Source organism: Lathyrus oleraceus, chromosome 3, assembly GCF_024323335.1.
Source record: "Lathyrus oleraceus cultivar Zhongwan6 chromosome 3, CAAS_Psat_ZW6_1.0, whole genome shotgun sequence".
NCBI lineage: Eukaryota > Viridiplantae > Streptophyta > Magnoliopsida > Fabales > Fabaceae > Lathyrus > Lathyrus oleraceus.
Genome location: NC_066581.1, coordinates 158,723,812 through 158,744,785, shown reverse-complemented (window position 1 = coordinate 158,744,785; position 20,974 = coordinate 158,723,812). Strand labels below are relative to the sequence as shown.

Sequence of the window (20,974 nt, the reverse complement as noted above, 5' to 3'; positions counted from 1 at the left end):
TTGCATAGAAGAGTCTCTTCCCGTCTCATCCGGGTTTTATTGGGTTCATTATCAGAGTAATTAACACAACATAGTTTTCATAGAATTTGAAAATAACGGTTACTTAGTCATGTATTAAAACTAAGCAAAACATCTCGTGACAAAGACTGTGTGCTCCTAGATTTCTACTCAATTTCAGTTTCTGTTTTTTTCTTTCTCTCTCTTAACAAAGGATACTCGTGATGAAGAGCTCTTATATTTCACGAGCTTCATATTCCTCAGACTTCAACAAATGCTTAACTTGTTCATATTTGAATTCTTTCTCAACACCTTCAAATACCCCTACAATTCTTCCACAAAATCATGCACCACACAACACATTCTTCTCTTACTACAACGACAAAAACCAATGGAATCCAAGTTTCAACTCTTTTTCTTTACTCTTTTCCTTCTCATTCTCACCATTCATGCACAAACTCTTGCAACTTACATTGTTCAGTTACACCCTCGTGGCACAACCAAGTCTTTGTTCACCAACAAACTTGAATGGCATCTTTCATTCATACAGCAAACTATTTCATCTGATGAAGACCCTTCCTCGCGCCTACTATACTCGTACCGTTCCGCCATGGACGGTTTCGCAGCTCAGTTAACCGAGGCTGAGATTGAGTATTTACAAAGAAGTCCTGATGTTATCTCTATTAGGCCTGATAGGAATCTCCAGATTCAAACCACATATTCTTATAAGTTCTTAGGACTCAGCCCTGCTAGAGAAAATGGTTGGTATCAATCTGGTTTCGGCCGTGGAACCATAATCGGCGTGCTTGATACCGGAGTTTGGCCAGAGAGTCCTAGCTTCATTGACCATGATATGCCTCCGGTTCCGAAGAAATGGAAAGGTATATGCCAATCAGGCCAAGCCTTTAACTCTTCCAATTGTAACAAAAAACTCATTGGTGCAAGATACTTCACAAAAGGCCATTTTGCAGTATCGCCTACAAGAATTCCGGAATATCTTTCTCCAAGAGACTCTTCTGGACATGGAACACACACTTCATCTACTGCTGGTGGTGTTCCGGTGCCAATGGCGAGTGTTTTTGGTTATGCAAAAGGTGTGGCAAGAGGTATGGCTCCCGGTGCTCATATTGCAGTATACAAAGTGTGCTGGTTCAATGGCTGCTATAACTCTGACATCATGGCTGCAATGGATGTGGCAATCAGAGACGGTGTCGACGTTTTATCCTTGTCTCTAGGTGGTTTTCCAGTGCCGCTGTATGACGACAGTATTGCAGTCGGAAGCTTTAGAGCAATGGAGAAAGGAATTTCGGTTATATGCGCAGCAGGAAACAATGGCCCAATGGCAATGTCTGTTGCCAATGATGCTCCTTGGATTGCCACTATTGGTGCAAGCACACTTGACAGGAAATTCCCGGCTATAGTTCGCATGGCGAACAGACAAGTTCTCTACGGAGAATCCATGTATCCATTAAACAACAGAATAGGAATCAAAAGCAAAGTACTTGAGCTGGTTTACCTAGATGGTGGAGATAGTGAGAGCCAATTTTGCCTCAAAGGCTCTCTTCCAAAAGACAAAGTTCAAGGCAAAATGGTGGTTTGCGATCGCGGTGTCAACGGAAGATCAGAAAAGGGTCAAGCTGTGAAGGAAGCAGGTGGTGCTGCTATGATCTTGACAAACACAGAGCTGAACTTAGAAGAAGATTCAGTTGATGTTCATCTCTTGCCTGCAACATTGGTTGGATTCGACGAATCCATCACGTTGAAAGCTTACATAAACTCCACAAAGAAACCACTTGCTAGGATCGAATTCGGAGGAACTGTAATCGGGAAATCTAGAGCACCAACCGTCGCAATATTCTCCGCCAGAGGACCAAGTTTTACAAACCCTTCAATCCTTAAACCAGATGTTATAGCTCCAGGCGTCAACATCATTGCCGCATGGCCTCAGAATCTCGGCCCAACCGGCTTACCAGAGGACAATAGACGAGTAAACTTCTCTGTCATGTCAGGTACCTCAATGTCATGTCCTCATGTCAGCGGAATCGCGGCTCTTATCCGTTCGTCTCATCAAAACTGGAGCCCTGCAGCTATCAAATCAGCAATCATGACAACAGCAGATGTAATAGACCACACAGGAAAACCAATACTCGACGAAGACAAACCCGCTACATCTTTCGCAATGGGAGCCGGAAACGTGAATCCACATAGAGCACTAAATCCAGGACTAATATACGATATCAAACCAACTGATTACATCAACCATCTTTGCAGCATTGGTTACACAAACTCAGAAATATTCAGCATCACACACAGAAACATTAGCTGCCATGCAATCATGCAGAAGAATAGAGGCTTCAGCCTTAACTATCCTTCGATATCAGTAATTTTTAAAGACGGAACGAGTCGAAAAATGTTCAGCAGGAAGGTAACAAATGTAGGAAATCCTAACTCCATCTACTCAGTGGAAGTTGTAGCACCTCAAGGAGTAAAAGTGATAGTGAAACCAAAGAAGCTAGTATTTAAACAAGAAAATCAAAGCTTGAGCTACAAAGTTTGGTTTATATCAAGAAAAAGGGTTACCATGAACTTTGCAGAAGGACATTTGACATGGATACACTCAGAAAATGGTTCTTACAGAGTTAGAAGCCCAATAGTAGTGAGTTGGAAGACTAAGTAGAATGGTGAAAACAACAAACATTATTACTAAGTTTGTCTTGGAAGTTATTTATTATCATTGTTGCATTGGTTTCATTGCTTTATTTATGTTTAGTTGCAGAGTTTGTGCTAAACTTTGTTTTAGGAGTTTTAGTAGAGAAAAATAAATTGATATATAAAGGTTAAATAAATTGTGACTAAAAATCACCATCCCCAATTGTGACTAAAAATCAATTCAATTGGAGCATATCTTGGGTCAGTATCTTTTAGCTTTAAAAAAATGAAATTTGTTTTTTTAAAGATAATTATATCAAATAAGTTTTTATTATATCCTCTTTTCAAAATTTGTTTAAAAAAATAAGATTATCAATGCTATTATTTTCTATTTAAAAATATTCTTTTTGAAAATTAAAAATCAAAATTCATTCAAATATGTTGTGTTTGATTCATGTGTAAGAATCAAAACTCATTCAAATATGGTGTGTTTTTATGAGATGAAAGACATTTTAGATGATGCATATGAAAAAGTTTATAAATACTGGTTCAAGAGAATTGTTATGCGCAATGTGTGATGAGAGGATACGTGGATGAATATTTCGACTTTAAGAATAAAACATTACCTGCATTTGTGGTGATAGCGACAAGACACACACATTCATTTTAGTATTTTGTTTTGTTTATGGTCTTTATGGTTGTGCATTTATTTCTAGTTGTTGAACAATTGATTGTGTTTTTAGACACTCTTTTGAATTTTATAATTATGTTAGAAAAATTTATTTCATTTTTATTGAATATTTCATTCTTAAAGTTTTATTATTAAATTGTATGATAAATTCTAACTAGAATTGATATTGATATAAGTTATAATTCTACTTTTGATGTAAATGATGGTGAATTTGTGGAATTTTTCTATAATAGTATGATTTATGACTATATTAAAAAATACTATTGTTTTACTAGGGAATCTCAATTGATCTAAGATTGAGGTTGCAAGATGCAACAAATGACTTGAGCTTCCAATAGAGTGAAAAAGAGATTTTTCTACAAGGTTAACACTTCAGTGCTCAAATCTTTCTTTAGATCTATCCTGCTTTCGAATTTGTGAGAGACTTATAAATTTTGTGAGGCTTCTTTTCGAGAGCAATATCTTTGTGAGAGACACACCACATATTCACCCAAAACCTTAAGGTGATAGGTGAGTGGATTCTCTCACTTCTAAATGCTCAAGTCTCCACATTATTAACCAATGTGAGACTATTATCCATACTACTCACACTTGACACATTCTCAACAGTTTTAACCGGGCATTTTCCATTTCAAAATTTGACAAAAACATGCATATTTCCGAGTCATTTATTTCGCGTTGATCATTATGGTGCATTCATTTTAATATTTCGGGCATTTTGATGCCCGAGTTTTTTATTCATTTGAGTCTGTTTATTTCCTCTTGTTAAAAATTATCTTTGTAATTAATTAGTATTATTTAAATAGTTAGATTAAGTTTATTTGTTTTTATTTATTTCATCTAGTTTTTAATCATTTGTTAAAAAAAAAGAGATTGAAGAGGAAACGGAGAAAGAACCAATTGATCCTTATCTACTTCCAAAAATAAGGCCAAGTGTTCATTCTCAATTGGCCTTTGTTCATAGGATTCCTCACACTTTCAATTTGACAACTAGCATATTCTTCAAACAGACCAATTCATTCGTAGGTGGCCAGCTGTGAGAAAAGGGAAAGGGAATGTGGTTTCTTTTTGTGATTGGAAAAGGGAAGCACGTGAGGAGAGAGAGGGGATGATTTTGAGATAAGACTTAGAAGAAAAACGTGTCTTAAAAGAAAAAATAAGAAGACTATTTTATTTCCACCATAACTTCCTCTCGTTCCGATTTTTTTTTCGCTGCGAGAATTCCACCACCGTTTTTCTTCATCTCCATAACCACATCCACCTCGTCGTTAAACCTCGTTGGAGCACACCCTTACCATCATCAAACACTGTTCACGCCCGATTTGAACACGAAACCTCACTTCTCAAAACAACAATTTCGTTTTCATGCTTGTTCTTCTGCTACTGGTGTCGCTAGTTTGTGTATGCATGAGTTGCTAAAGATTTGACAACAAAATTTGTTTAGGCTTTTCAGGAATGGCAAGTTCAGATCAACTGTAACAACCAAGCTGGTTAAGAGTTGTATTCAAGATTTGAATCTGGTAAGCTCTTGTCGCAACATCGCCGAAATAAGCAGGACTTTCATCTCATCTGAAAGTAGTGGATTGCGTGGGATCTATAATGGAAGAACATTATTGTGAAACGTTGGAACACCATGGATTACGTGGAACGGAAACAGGCATGGAGTCTTCCAAGCAATAACACAAGTAGAGGTTGCATTTCTCATTTATTTGTTTTGTTTTGTTTATTTTGTTTTTCAGTTTTTCTCTGTTTTTGGTTTTTAGTTGCTAAAAAAAATGCATCTTCTTGAAAGTTTTAGGCTATAGACTGACTAATTTGAGATTAGTTTGCAGAGACTTGGGAAAAATTCACAAGATCGGTATCGTCTTAACACCGTAAGTCTCCTGCATATGGAAATTGATTCAAATTCTTATTATGTTTTAGCCTTAAATTCTCATTCTCTGACAGCTCTCGAGTAGTTTATTTCAGCAGTCAGCCCCATCTCACACACACTCTACGCAAGGAAGCCGATGAATATAAGTGAGTGTTCCAAAAAAAAAGAGAAGAAAATGAAGGAATGCACCTTCTAAGTTTGGTGACCCTCACCCGGTCACTTAACCCAACGGTTGTGGAACCTTCAAAAAAGTTGGAAATAAGACTCTTTTGTAGTTGGTTCAGCGGGTTCTGGTGCTGAACTTGGTAGGGAGGATTACGGTCCGATCCCCCGCAACTACAATTGAGTAAGCAAAGGGTTATGTCACTTAAGTACCAGAACCCCATGCAGAAAAGGATCAGAGTCACTAACCGGTCGCCTTGCTATGAGTGTGTGAAGATAACGGGCTTAATGTGATTGCGCCTGAATGAAAAAGAGCCAAAGAAGGATGAGTAAGTTAGACTTTAATATAATAACATGATTCGAGTTGATTTGTGTATTCAGGAGGTTTATGTCTGCATAACTGTGGATTAGTGTTCTTACAATGTCCTTACTGTGCAAGATTAGTACCTATCGAAGCAAACTTAACCGAAGATGACTTGTAGCCTAGAATGAGTAACCATTGATGTGTCTCTATTTTGTTTTGTTTTTCATTTTGCTCGGAGTGCAAAGGTTCAAGTGGGGGGAATTTGATCAGTGCATTTTGGATGCACGTTCTTCCATGTTTGTACTTAAGCATTTCTTCGGTTTGCTTTGATTATTTTTATGTTTTAATGTGTTTTCATAATTTATGTTATTTTTGCACTTATTTAATTTTCGTATTTAATTTTCAGCATTAGCAGCTTTCGCGAGAAAAATCATATCTTGAGTTAGGACTGTAGCAGTCGATAGAAAGCTAAGAAAAAGATCTACAACTTTTGTTTAGAAGTCGAGAGCTGAATCAGACTGTAGCAGGGCCAGAAATTTCGTTGAAGCTTCTGCATTATTTTTATATTTTGTTTGGGTTAGTTGTATTGGGCCTCGATCGTACATTTGACCCGGTTGAGTTGTGAAACGGGTTTGGGGTTTTTTACCTAGGTTAGGCAGCTAAAAACAGGGTTACGCTTTTTTTGTTCATGTACGATTTTTTGAGAGCTAGCAAGATGACTATGGAGAACTAATCCCTTTTGAATCAACCTGCTGTAATTCAGAATCCGCTTTGAGGTTTTTATTAATTCCAATTTGTTTCCTTTGAATTCTTCTTATAATTCCAATTATTTGCTTAATCTAATTGTTGCTATAAGATAGAATCCTTAAATTCGATTGATGAATGATGATCCCGAATCAATTTCGTGTTAACATAGCTTTTATTTTATCACGAACGATCAAGTTGTGTCTGCTTAATTCGCAATAGTTTTTAATCTGTTTGCTTAATTCGAAATTTGGGAATATTACTCGCATAATTTCCTTTACGATTGTTAATGGTAATTGTAATCGAATAGAAGCAGACCCGTTAGGGATTTGGAATTTTATAAGAATCAATGATAAGTCGGAAGATGATGCAGTAGGTTGGTTCGTGTCAGCTTATTTTATAATCACTTTTAAAAATCACTTTTTCGAATCTAAATCAACCAACCCCCCCTTTTGTTCTATCGGTAGATTAATTAAACAAGAATCATTGAGAACGATATTTGAGTCAATTTGTCGTTAAATTACATTTTTGAAAAACTACTCGTTTTGATCCGCGTGCGACAACGAATCAATCACGTAGCACGATTCTGACAGCGACATAACGAGTGTTTTGGTAACTTTCAACTTGATTTTCGATTTAATATGTTGTATGTTGGTTTTTGGTGTTTTGTTTGTGTCGTTGCATTTTGGCATTTGTGTTGAAGGTGATGCACAGTTCGTTCGTTCATGGTGGCGCATCGACTTCGTCGTTTTTTTTTTTTAATTTCAGAAGTTTTTTTTAAAACTTTGTTATTTTGTTTCTTCATCGTCTATCTCGATGCCAAGACTTGAATTGTGTTCAATGGTTATTGGGTTACCTTAAACCAAGTGACTTCACGGGAAGTAAACTTCTATTTTGTTTCTAGCATTATCTTTTTCTTCTTTTCTTTTTACTGTTTGTTTATTACTCCATCCTTTCCTTTTTAAGTGTTCTTTTTTGACTTTATACACACATCAAGGAAGTTAATTATTATTATTACTTTTCAAACAACAATTATTGTTTTACCTATAATACCCCTAATTATTTATTACATTCATTTTACTTTTTCTCTCTCTCTCTATATATAATAATTACCTAGGGGTAATTTTGACAAAATTATAATTAATACTACCTTGAACTTTGCAAGTGACAATTAAAAAGAAACGATTTTTTTATAAGAAATGGACACTTAAAAAGGAACGGAGGGAGTAATAGTTTAGGTTTCATTTTTTTTGTTTTTCTAGTTAAATTTATTTTTTGGGTTAAGAATCGTGACATTTATTTGGGCCCATTTGGTTTATTGTTTTGACACCCCTTGGTGTCTTCAATTTATGTTGGATATTTTAAGTCTTTCATTTTTATTTTCAATACTGTTTAGTTTTGATTGATTTCATAAAATTACAAATTTTATAAATAATTTTGGTTTGCTGTTGTTTAATTCCATTTTATAAAGTTGAAGTTTTTCAATAGTGGTTTCGACATTTTCATGTCATTATGCCGCCGGATTTTTATCGATATTGATTTTATTTCACCGCGTTATGATCCTTGCATACGATATTCCATTTGTTATCGATACGCACAAACCGGCTTTGAGCACATTATTTAGGACTTTGCACGTCTCCCTTAACTTGTTGATTGTTTTGAATTTTGAGTGTGAGGCTCGCTTGATCATGGGTTTGTTACCGTTTGCATTATTGTTATGTGAATCAAGCCTCACCCTGCATTTTCATCGGCTAAGTGTTTGAACTTTATTCCATGCTCTTTTGCAATGATGCGTTTCTCGCTAGCATTTCTTTCGATTCATGATAACAAACAATGATCCAACATCGTTATTGTTTAAATCGAATTTGAACTCTATTTCCATTTTGCCTTGCATTTCTTTGCACTATGTGACTTTGATTTGCATCCTCGCATCCCGATTTTTATCCGTGCACGTCCCAGTTTTACTTCTTTCAATTTAATTTCTAAATGTCTTGCAAATATAACTTGTTGTGTTGTTTATTTTCTTCACATGACTTACTCTCGGGCCTTCTTACAATTAGACGGTTCTCTTACACCTACACTCATACATAGCATTTCTTGTTGATTGGTCCCGATTTAATTGTTTCATTATCTTGAATCCCCATTCGACAAAATGTAACCCCATTCCCATGACGTGTAATAATTTTACTACTTTTATTTCTTTATTACTTGATTGTTTAGTTAGTACTAACACAAGAATAAAATCAACTTCTTTTCAAAAAGATCAAAAATAAAAACTCGATCCAACGTCGAGTATTTTCTCAATAAACAAATCCATTTATTTATATCCATCCATTTCTATCTATTCCTTTTCTTTCAGATCATGTCATTCAAGTCTTTCTCAATCGTCCATCAAACGCTTGATCCAACGTCAAGCAATTTTTATAATAAAACTCAAAAATACTTAATGCTTATCAAATACTTTTCAATAAAGATGGAAATGGAACATGGTGGATACCACGAGCTTCTGAGACTAAGATTCGAGATGGATATCTCGCCCATCTTAGCTCTCGCCATCATTCAAAACTGTAAAAGCGGTTTATTCAAACCCTTTCTCAATCAAATCTCAAAAACACATAAAAATATCAAACCCTTTTGCAAATAAGATGGAAATGGAACGTGGTTAATACCACGAGCTCCTGGGACTAGGATTCGAGATGAATATCTCGCCCATCCAAGTTCTTGCCATTAATCAAAACACATTCAAACCAATCAAACTTTATTCTCGCCACCACGTGATTAACCCCTTAACCCCCTTTTCTCAAATGAAAGGTATTTTGTTTCAAAATGATGCAAAACAATGTTTCATCTACTTGAACGTGTGAGCAAGCTTGCGACGTTTCCCATGAATGTTGATTTGTAAATCCATTTGGAGGTGATGCAAATGTCCCCTTCTCCACTTGTTTTGGATAGTCCAACAATATTTTCGTCGATTAACACAAGGTAGGTTTCGCTAAAATCGACCAACAAATAAGCATTTTCTTCCCCAGAACTATGTAAGCCTTGAGTTCTCTATTGCAACCGGAGATATAGGAGCATGATTTGTAAATCTTGTCAGGCCCATTAATAAAAAACTTAGGTTTAGTTTCATTCATTTTAAAATCAAAAAACATTCTTCTCTCTTCTATTCTTTCTTTCCCACCTAATAGCTCGAGAAGCCTAACACTTCAAACTAGCACTAACTCCCACAACTAACCTAAAGATTCCCGTTGAGTACAACGAACGTGAGGGGTGCTAATACCTTCCCCTTGTGTAATCGACTCCCGAACCCTGATATTGGTTGCGACGACCATAATCATTGTCGTCCTTTCTTGGGTTTTATCGATATTTCCCCTTTCCTTTTTAGGAATAAATAAAGTTCGACGGCGACTCTGTTCAGTCCATCATTGCGAGCGTGCGATGGCGCTTTACTAGGCCGTGTTCTCATTTGTTTTCGAGGTACGACACACTTTTCTAGTGATTTGGTGGTTTTCACATCCTCTGGGTTGCAATTGTTGGGCCTTCTCATTGGCCCAGAACAGTTTCCCTAAGCCTTTGCACCTACTTTGCCGTGCGATGGGCTTTGTAGAATTTGTCCTTTCTCGCTGGCCGCACCCGACTTAAGTGGAAAACCAAGAGGTATGACGTCGTTGGGAACTCGCGCCTTAAATGGGCATCACGTTACACATGTCTTTTCGTAGGTTATATCATAATGATCTTTTTGGAAATTGAAGTACTTAAGTGTTTTCTTGAGGTGGTCTGTACTATTGATAATGTCTATTATCTTACTTTGGACAAGGCGTTGTATGATTTATGTGGAATTAGTCATATAACTTTTCAGTGTGTTACCTTTACCTTTTACCATTTGTATTTATTCAACCTCATATTTCCTTAGTCAACGGAAGTGGTGTTTATAATGAGTAAAAAATCGAAAGTGGATACTTCCATCTCCTAGATGGATCTCGTAATTTTAGCAGTTGTTTCTCCTTTCCTTTTTAGGAATAAATAAAGTTCGACGGCGACTCTGTTCAGTCCATCATTGCGAGCGTGCGATGGCGCTTTACTAGGCCGTGTTCTCATTTGTTTTCGAGGTACGACACACTTTTCTAGTGATTTGGTGGTTTTCACATCCTCTGGGTTGCAATTGTTGGGCCTTCTCATTGGCCCAGAACAGTTTCCCTAAGCCTTTGCACCTACTTTGCCGTGCGATGGGCTTTGTAGAATTTGTCCTTTCTCGCTGGCCGCACCCGACTTAAGTGGAAAACCAAGAGGTATGACGTCGTTGGGAACTCGCGCCTTAAATGGGCATCACGTTACACATGTCTTTTCGTAGGTTATATCATAATGATCTTTTTGGAAATTGAAGTACTTAAGTGTTTTCTTGAGGTGGTCTGTACTATTGATAATGTCTATTATCTTACTTTGGACAAGGCGTTGTATGATTTATGTGGAATTAGTCATATAACTTTTCAGTGTGTTACCTTTACCTTTTACCATTTGTATTTATTCAACCTCATATTTCCTTAGTCAACGGAAGTGGTGTTTATAATGAGTAAAAAATCGAAAGTGGATACTTCCATCTCCTAGATGGATCTCGTAATTTTAGCAGTTGTTTCTCGCAAAGTCAATCTTGTAAAGGGATTTCCTCAATATGGGTCCTTCTTTGGGATGGGGTGTACATGTCCCTGAGGACGATAAATGGATTTTCAGGGAGTACGGGGTGTGAATTATTCCCTTTTATGAGTGCATCTTTTCGATCATGGGTTTATGCTTCCCTTTCAATAGTTTCGAGATAGAGGTTTTAAATCATTCGATGATCACTCCCTCGCAGCTGGACCTCGTGAGTTGGGATTATATTATGGTCTTTAAATACTGGTGTAATTATCGAGGAGGAAAGCCATCCTTGTCACTTTTCTTCCACCTTTTCACAGTACAACATTGTAATATCCCATATTCCCTTAAATGCTCAATTAGTTGTCAGTTGAGATTAATTGAGTTCCCGTGTACTCTATCTTTTGTCAGTTGAAACAATTAGAGCTCTTATGTGCTCTAAGTGTTATCAATTGGAACCAATAGAGTAACTAGTGAACTCTAAAGAGATTAATTATTAATAAAAGAGACAGACCAATATTAATAAGTACAACAGAAGACATTTTTTATAACATTAATAATTGGTCAGTTGGTACTGGAAGATAATATATCAATTAAGATATTTTATTACTACTTGATATTATATATATTATATATGTATTTTGTGTGGTGGGGATTGAAATAAGAAGAAAATGATAAGAAGAAGTAGGTAAGAGAGAAGGAGAGATGATGTTTGGGGGGTTAGGATTTGTGTGAATTGTGAGGAACTTATTGTGTTCTTTGGGTGCTTGATGTTTATGTGTTTTGTTGTTGAAATTATGGAGGTTAACCACATGATTCATGATAATATATGTTTTATAATGGTTGGGTATGATCAATTTGTTAAAGGAAGAATGTTTAGAATAAGTATATTTAGAGATTATGCCACCAATAGGGGTCGAACCTGGGACCTCATTGGTATGATACAAGGCTTACCACTAGGCCAAGGATTATGTTGTTGAATACTTATGCAATGGATAAATGTTAACCTATATTCTTGATTAAGTCAGATTGTTAAATTATTTGAGAGTTGTAACTCCGTTTTGGATGCGGACGGTTGCATTAGAAAGATAACGTAAAGGACTATTATTATTATTCCATGATATAAAATATTATGTGATATATAAATGCTATGAATATTATATTATGATGAAAGTTAAATATTGTTGTTATGTTGAATGTGAGATAACATGATTAAAAACCTTATAAAGATGAGTGAGAAAACCTAGGAGAATAACTTGATAAATAACTTAGAAAGATAATATAGGTTATTGAAATGAGTATACGGTGATGCTTGGGCGTAACGGTACCTGGGTGTGTATCGTGGAGAAGTATCCATGTGGTAACGAATCAATATGCTTTGTATGGAACATGTATGATATATGTATGAGAATACGGTATTCATTCGTACAACGCTTATGTGGAGGTCATGGACGAATTGTTGCCATGATTGAGAATGAGACTCATTGTATGGAACATGCCATGTTATTATTTGTGTATTATGGTGAATGAAGTCACATGTGATTGATGTATTTTGTTATGGTTCGTGGAACCGATGATTGTGGAACACATCATGTATTAAGAATATGTGTTTTCTGTGATGGTACACATATCTATTAGAATGATTAGATGAGTAAGCGTTAGGATGTGGGACCAATGATTCAAGTCTCAATTGGGTTTGAGCCCTAACCATGGTGGACATGGGGAAAAGGTGGACACCTAAGTGGGATGTAGCCTCATATGGTGAAAGAGACTCAAAGTGGGTTTAAGTCCCATACGAGTGATGGTTCTTAAGAGTGGGTTTGAGTCCCATAGGGGAACCTGATATCCACCGTGAAAGTCGAACCATACGAGCATACATGAACCGAGCCTGGCTTAGACGTAAGTCCGTTCAAGAATTGATGTGTCGTGATCTGAATAATGATTGTGGTTGAGTTATGTGAACTCAAGTGACATGTTTCCATACATTGCGATTATCCCTTGGTTACTCAAGTCCTAGTTACAAGATGCGAGTGATGCACAAGTAACAGAAGGTGAATACTTGAGTTAGAATTGAGTAGAAACCCTGTAGAGCCGAGTGGACCCATAGGATAGGAGAACTCACTGAGATTACTATCTCATCCCATTATTATTGTTATTTTTCAGGTATTCCTTGCAGGTTGAATTCAGGAGAAACTGTTTTTGGATGTTTCAAGGGATGCTATTTATCATGATCTTCCGCTGTGGAGTTTTGTGCAATGAAGATATTGCACATAGTTCTTAGATTTTTATTTTAGGCACCATTATATAACATGTCCAATTGATGTTTTTAGTTTGGGCATGTATTTATATTGATTCCATTAGGCACTTATGTTATGATAGTACCAAAATTTAACACTTGTATGATGTTATTCTAGATATATATAATATACGGGTTGTTACAAACATAGTTAAGCAAACCATGCACATCTCCATGGCTTGATCACACTTATACAAGTTACCCATTATTTTGAAGTGTTTTTCTGATAACATGAAGCATTTTGAAAATCAGGTTTTTTTGTTGCTCCTGTCCACAAAGAGGCTCATGTGACAATATGTACCATAGAGACCAGGAAGGAGAATAAATGTACCCATTTACTTTATAAGTATTGAAACCAAGGTCATCTTATGATGGGGAATGGATAATACATATACAAGGAAAGTGATATATACCAAGAGGAGCTTTTTATAAAGAAACGGATGACCACTTTCATCAAAAAGTTGAGTTATGATAGGGGTGTTATTCCTCGGATGAGACCTCAAAGAAATGTTTGAAATGACTAGTTGAAACCCGCCAGGCGATGGATATTGAAATTCCGGTACACATATAACAAATGTCGTATACGATATCACGACACCAGGATCAGAATATGTCACACTAGAAACAAGTACGCGAATAACAAATGTCGTATACTATGTCATGACACCAGGATCAGGACATGTCACACCAGAAACAATTACAATGTTAAAGTAAAAAAATAGGAAGTAAATAACACAAGTCAATTGTTAAACCCAGTTCGGTGCAACGTCACCTACATCTGGGAGCATCCAAGCCAGGAAGGAAATACACTATAATAGTATTAGTTTGAAGTTCTAAACAACCTCTAGTTTTACAATCTTCTCATCTAATCACTACCCTTGGAATTTCTATCTAAGACTCTCCTAGATATGAGACCCTTCTCACTTCCCTTCAATCACAAAACAGTGATAAAAACTTCTAACAATAAACAAAAGACACACTTCCAATAAAACAGAATCCACTCTTGCTTAAAAGCTCATGAGTGATTCACAATTACAACTCAAAAACTCAGTCCAATTCAAGCATATAAGGATGAATGGTGGTGATACGATATACAGGGGTGGTGTTTCGACCATAGTGTCTAGGAAACTCATTGATAAGTGGTAAATGGTTAACATTCATAATTTGGTGAATGGGTGGGGTTACATAGAAGGGACGTACAAAATATGGACCAAAAATCTTGACATAGATGAATTTTTTTTCTAGATTAGGAATAATGATGATGCTTACAATTTTGCTGCACACGCTTATGTGACCTAAGTAGATGGGGAAATGTTTGTGGAGCATGATGTCATTGGTATAGAAGTCACAGTAAAGAGTCCTAGGTATGTGAATGAGATGGTAGAGTTAGATGTATATGATGATGAGGGAGTTGAAGGGTTTAATGATAGTAAGGATGAAATAACCACTACTATTGCAAATGGATTTGATGGAATTGATGTTTCTCTACCCATTAATGAGGGTACCATAGTTGTTGGATTGTTAATTGGTTCCAAAAAGAAGAAATGGGAAGATGATGAATATGTTAGTGATGAGCTAGACAACTCTGATCTAGATGTATCTGATGATGATAATGGGATTAAGTTTGATAAGTTTATGAAAGACCAACTGAATAAGAATTTTAAGTTTAAGTGGGGTATGCAATTCAATTATCTAGATGACTTTAGAGAGGCAATTCGTGAGTGGCCAATTTAAATGGTAGGGAAATTACTTTTGTGAAAAATGAGAGTTACAAGGTAAGGGTGGAATGCATGGATAAATGTTGTTTTCTAATGATATGATCTAACGTGGGCCATAAGCATACTTATGATATAAAAACAATAATAGACAACCACACATGTGCTAGGGTTTTAGATAATAGATATGCAAACTCAAGGTGGGTGGCCAAGGCAGTTGTGAAGAAAATGAAAACATCTGAAACAATTAGGATTTGTGATATTATTCAAGATACGAGACAAAATTACTATGTGGGAATTACTGTGGCTAGGGAATGGAAGGCAAAGCTAATAGAAAATAAGATAATTGAAGGATATGCAAATAAGCAATATGCAAATTTATGGAGATATGCTGTTGAGTTGCAATGGGTAAATATTGGGAATAATATGAAGATCAACGTTGACAGACCAAACCCATCAATTCAACCAAGGTTTGGATCTTTTTGCTTTTGTTTTATGGTTGTAAAAAAGGATTTATAAATTGATGCATACCATTTATTGGGGTTGATGGATGCCATTTTAAGACAAAAATAAAGGCAAAGCTAAGGTCAAGCAAGAAGGAAAAGCCATGAGAAAGAGGTCAAGGGAGAGAATTAAGCTGAAATGGTTTCAAAAACCAATCATAGGGTCTGGTTCAAACCCTAACCAACCAATGTATTTTAGAGAAGATGAAAGAGGTATTATGACACAAGAAGACAATGGATCTCAAAATGCAAAGAAGATAACAAAGAAATCTCCAAAGAAGAAATCAAAGAAGTAGTTGTATGTACTTTTAATATGTCATTTTGTAATCACTTATGTCCTTTTGTATTGCCTTGTGCCATTTTGTAATGACTTATGCATACTTTTTGTGCCATTTTGTAGTGAATAATGCACACTTTTTGTACCATTTTATAATCATCTTCTGAACTATTAATCTCATTATTTTTCACCATAATTATTGAATGACAACAAAATGAAACATTTCATTAATATAAAGACATTTTACGCTATCTGCATAATCTTCAAAATACAATAACATATTTTCTGCATAAATTTCAAAATACATCAAGCTACATCAAATTGCAACAAGATGAAAATTACATAAACTTGTACAACATTGCAAACAAAAACCATGAGATCGCAAGTGTCATCTTCAAATTGAAATATTTCTTCTTCTGAACATCAATCTTCATCTTTGCTTTTTCTAAATTCTTTGTTGTGATTTCTAACTTCACATTTGCCATCTCATGATTTTTGCAACTTGCTGGAACATTTGTATTCTCATTCATACAGTGTCCAATTTCATCATCCCACACAAACAGGTAACAACTATTCCTATTCTACAAACAAACAACATTTACACACAAATATCACAAGCTGGATTTTATGATGTGCAACATTATTAACTTTCTTACCCATGTGTTACAATATCTCCAGAGTTTCCTATTACAGTTTTGAACAATGTTGCGACCCACATCTTTATTGCACGATCGCATCCATACCTGGGTACAGATGAAAATCCAATAGAAGGTGTGTTGCTGCTTCCAACCATGTTGCTTCAAACCATGTTATCTTCTAAGAAAATTTGTACCAGGGAGAAGAAAAAGAAGAACATATACGTGAATGGAAGAAGAAGATATAACAAACGCAAATTGGATTTGTGAGCCCTAGATTTCACGGGGGGTAAATCAAAAACTGATGCAACGTGTAAAAATTTACACAATCAGCAAGTTGCCCAATGCCATGTAGGACATATTTTCAAATTCTGAGCGAAAATGTGACCTCATGGTCTTTATTGAGGGAATCTAGATTTGGTAAGGGGAAATCACAGAAAAAATATTATAGGGGGTCAAATCAAAACTCGTCAATTAACAGGGGGTGACATATATTTAACCTTAAATAATATATGTCTTGCATTTGAAGCAATTAACCTCCTGAACCATAAGAGATATGGTGGAATAGTAGCTCTAAAAATTGATATATCCAAAGCATTTAACACCTTAAGTTGTCCCTTTACCATAAAAACTCTTTCTACTTTTGGTTTCAACAAGAAGTTTTGAAATTGGATCAGTATCATCCTTCAATCTTCCTTTCTCACTATTGGAATGAATGGCAAACAACTAGGTTTCTGTTGGTGTAAGCCCTAGAGGCCAATATTTTTGGTACTTGTATCGAATTATTTATTAATAATAAAAGGCTTTTTATTTATTATGTTTGTTTAATAATGTCCCTAGAATAACTAGTCCGTTTAATGTATCAAGTGTGACTTAATCATGAGATCCCATTAAACATAAGGACATTATTCTTAACGTATATGTAGTTGAGCTTTGTTGTAAAGTGGGATAACATTAAAGCATTAAGACTATTATGTATATAGACTGATGATCACATCTCATGGATCATGGATAAGGAGTTATCAAGTCTTAAACATAACTATGAATACTAAGAGTAATATTTATACTGGATTGATCCGCTATGAGAATACTATATAGAATGTTATGCAAAGTGTCATAAGTTATTCTCATGGTGATAGTGGTGTATACCACCCTTCGACCTGGAATCACTATGGCTCCTAGATGTAGAGTCGAGTGCCTTATTGTTGATCAAACATTGTCCGTAACTGGATGACCATAAAGGAAATTGATGGGTACTCCACGAAGCATGCTGAGGGACATGAGTGACCTAGATGAAATTTGTCGATCCTGCGTAACAAGATAAATGTCTACGGGCCCAATATTGAACTGGACAAGAATGACAAGGTCTATGCCTTGTGTACTACGCCAAAAAAGACCTATGAGAGCGCTTTTTTTGGCCTTTAAAAGCGCTTAAAAGCGCTGCCGTAGGTGGCGCTGCTATAGGTTTTAGCAGCGCTTTTGAGTAAAAAGCGCTCTTAAAGGTTGTCTATATACCACCTATAGCAGCGCTTTTTACTAAAAAGCGCTCTCTATTGACAACCTATAGCAACGCTTTTTAGTAAAAAGCGCTCTCTATTGACAACCTATAGCAGCGCTTTTTACTAAAAAACGCTCTCTATTGACAACCTTTAGCAGCGCTTTTTAGTAAAAAGCGCTCTCTATTGACAACCTTTAGCAGCGCTTTTTACTAAAAAGCGCTGTCTTTTCCTCTAGTAAAATAACAAAACGCTGCCTTCAGTTTAAGCCTACCATTTCAACCTGTAATATTTTTTGGGAATAATCCCATAAACCTGTAAATCAAGCCTCTCTAATTCAAGCATTTGGAGTCATAATCTATCCATGAAAGCAAACCAACACAAGGATAGATAGGCACTGAACACATTTGGAGTCATAATTCAAGCATTTGTAATTTTTTAAAGCAAACCAACACAAGAATGAACACATTAATCTATCCATGAAATTAAAGATATCACTAAAATTATAAAGAACTATACACAAGTCAAAACTAATATGTTATACGGCCTATTTGGAGTCATAACTAATCTGTTAAAAATATAAAGAACTATACACTTGCCAACCAGAAACCATTCTTCATCAAAGTATTCATGTTATTTTGAAACCATTATATACTAATTAATCTTTTCTCAATAAAATATTGACACAATTCCTCCTTGATTTGTTCCAACTGCAGTCTCGTGTAATGAGCACACTTGTATTCATCAAAGTACTACATAACAAAACATAATATGCATGATTTAGTTAAAAGTAATAAATAATATGAAATATTCGATAAATATTAAAACAAATCCTAAGTTATAAATCCATACCGTGATTGGAATCTCTATTTGATTCATATTAATGATTTCCCTCATAAACCTCATTACAAAGTATCCGCAATCGATACCGTTGCGCTGTAGAGGACACTACATAGAAAAATAAATAAGAATGTATAGTTATCTTTTCTTATCAAGTAGCATCACTATTATAAGCAAAATTGTGAAAATTAAAGTACCTGCACTTTTATCCACGTAATGTTGCTGGATTTAGTACGTGGTACTCGAGCTTGTCTTTGAGATCGGAACACTTTTATTGATCTAACAAAATAAAAACATATATTTAGAACAATCTCACATAAATATACACGAATATTTAGAACAGTCTCACTTACGTATCAACTAATTGCTTCATATCCGGATAATTTGTCCATTCACCATCTATCGAATTCAGAAAATATACCACTTCTTTTAAAGGATCAATAGCAAGCAACAACCAGTGACACCTATAAATTAAAACAAAAGTTTATATGGAAATTTTTTACGTAAAAGAAACAATTAAAGATTAGAATAAACTTAGAATTAAAATCTAACCCTGAATTATACGGCCAAAGATACAAGTTGTTTGTACTGCTGGCCATGAATCTCTTGACTAAGTGCTCTCTACATGAATCCGGTTCCCTACAAATTAATGCTTTGTTGACCAGGGAGGAAGACACGAAACGGAATCTGTTTGACAATTGATCATTCCCGCGCATGAAATTGTCATACAAGAACCTTCAATAAAAACATAATAAACATTAGACTATTTTTATTGAAATGTGTAAATAAATTGTTCAAGTAATTAAATAATATATAGATCGGATTACCGGATGTATGTGTGTATAACACCGACGCCTAATTCTTGATGCCGAAAAATATGTTCCAGATCTTCTTTTCCGATTGTTTCAGTGCATGAATAACCAAAGATATCTTCCTCCATATCCAGTAAGCGAATAGCACCAGCTGTTGCCATATCTGATGAGTCAACAAGTGTTTCAAGAGATATCTGGTATCGAGGCACAAAAGCACGTTTTTTTGGCAAAGAAGTCACTGGAAGATCCCTTTTGTTTTTCTGTCGACTACCAATTTTCTGGCTCAGTTGTTGTGACCCTTGAGCAAATACCTATAAATCATATAACATAGGTAAATTATAAAATCATGCATTTTTTGATTCGGATCATATAATTAACACTTTCAAAATCCCTTTATCCTTAGATGCGGGTTTTGTAGGCGTCTAAAATTACCATGTAAAAAAAATTAACTTAACGGTTCAGAATTGACATTTGAATACTAAAAGATTCATAGTGGTTTTTGAATTCAACATACCTCATCATCAATGAAAATAAGATCCAAGGGCCATGCAACAAATGATCCTATTGCATCTTGCAGCAATGTTGTCTCTGAAACAATGTCAGGTATCGGTAGCAACGCATCCTTATCTAATACAACATCAACCGATACTTTAAGGTGTCCATCCGGGAGCGGTCTATGGTGAAGTAAATCTCCCGAAGTGTTGTGCACTTTTCCCTTGCCAACTAGGCGATAAGTCGGTGACGATAAGTATAGCTGACAAGATGAAATGCCCTAAACCAATAATAAATATGTTACTTTTAATGTGTATATATTTCAATTAACATAAATGTGCTATTTTAATTTCAAAATAACATATATAATTACCTCGGGAAATTTATTTTGACAATTGATACTGGCTTTCTCACTAGTTTCTTTCAACTGTGAACTGCACTTTTCCATACACCTATATCTCTCATTATCCTTTTGCAATTGAAGAACTTGCGCTTGTAATGCCTGCAACGTCTCCATCACTTCTTGATTGCTAGGATTTCTTCTCCTTGGATTCTTATACAAGGAAGTTGGAGTACAACCATGCCCTTTACCCCTCACCCGACCGGGATACTCAGGAACATTTAGTGCTCTACTAAGTACGCTCCTGTTCTCCTGGTCCTCAGCTGTGCTTATCGATTGAGATAGGGTCTCCTAAAATTCATTTACATATCGGAAATTATTAGTGGAGATAAAAAAATTAATTATATATTATTAAACTTTTGATTTAATTAAAGACACAATGTTCTACTTACACATTCATCATAAATATGTTGAACGTCATCCCTAACAGTTCCATCCTTTCCCACACGAGCTTCTTTC

The 20,974-nt window shown here is 35.6% G+C and overlaps 1 protein-coding gene across 1 annotated transcript; it reads left to right on the top strand.

Annotated features, from left to right (window-relative positions):
* The first annotated feature begins 202 nt into the window (after positions 1–202).
* Positions 203–2,843, top strand: LOC127125979 (subtilisin-like protease SBT1.2). The gene has a single exon (XM_051054838.1). The coding sequence runs from the start codon at positions 272–274 to the stop codon at positions 2,672–2,674; it is 2,403 nt and encodes an 800-aa protein (XP_050910795.1). The 5' UTR covers positions 203–271; the 3' UTR covers positions 2,675–2,843.
* Positions 2,844–20,974: the final 18,131 nt, after the last annotated feature.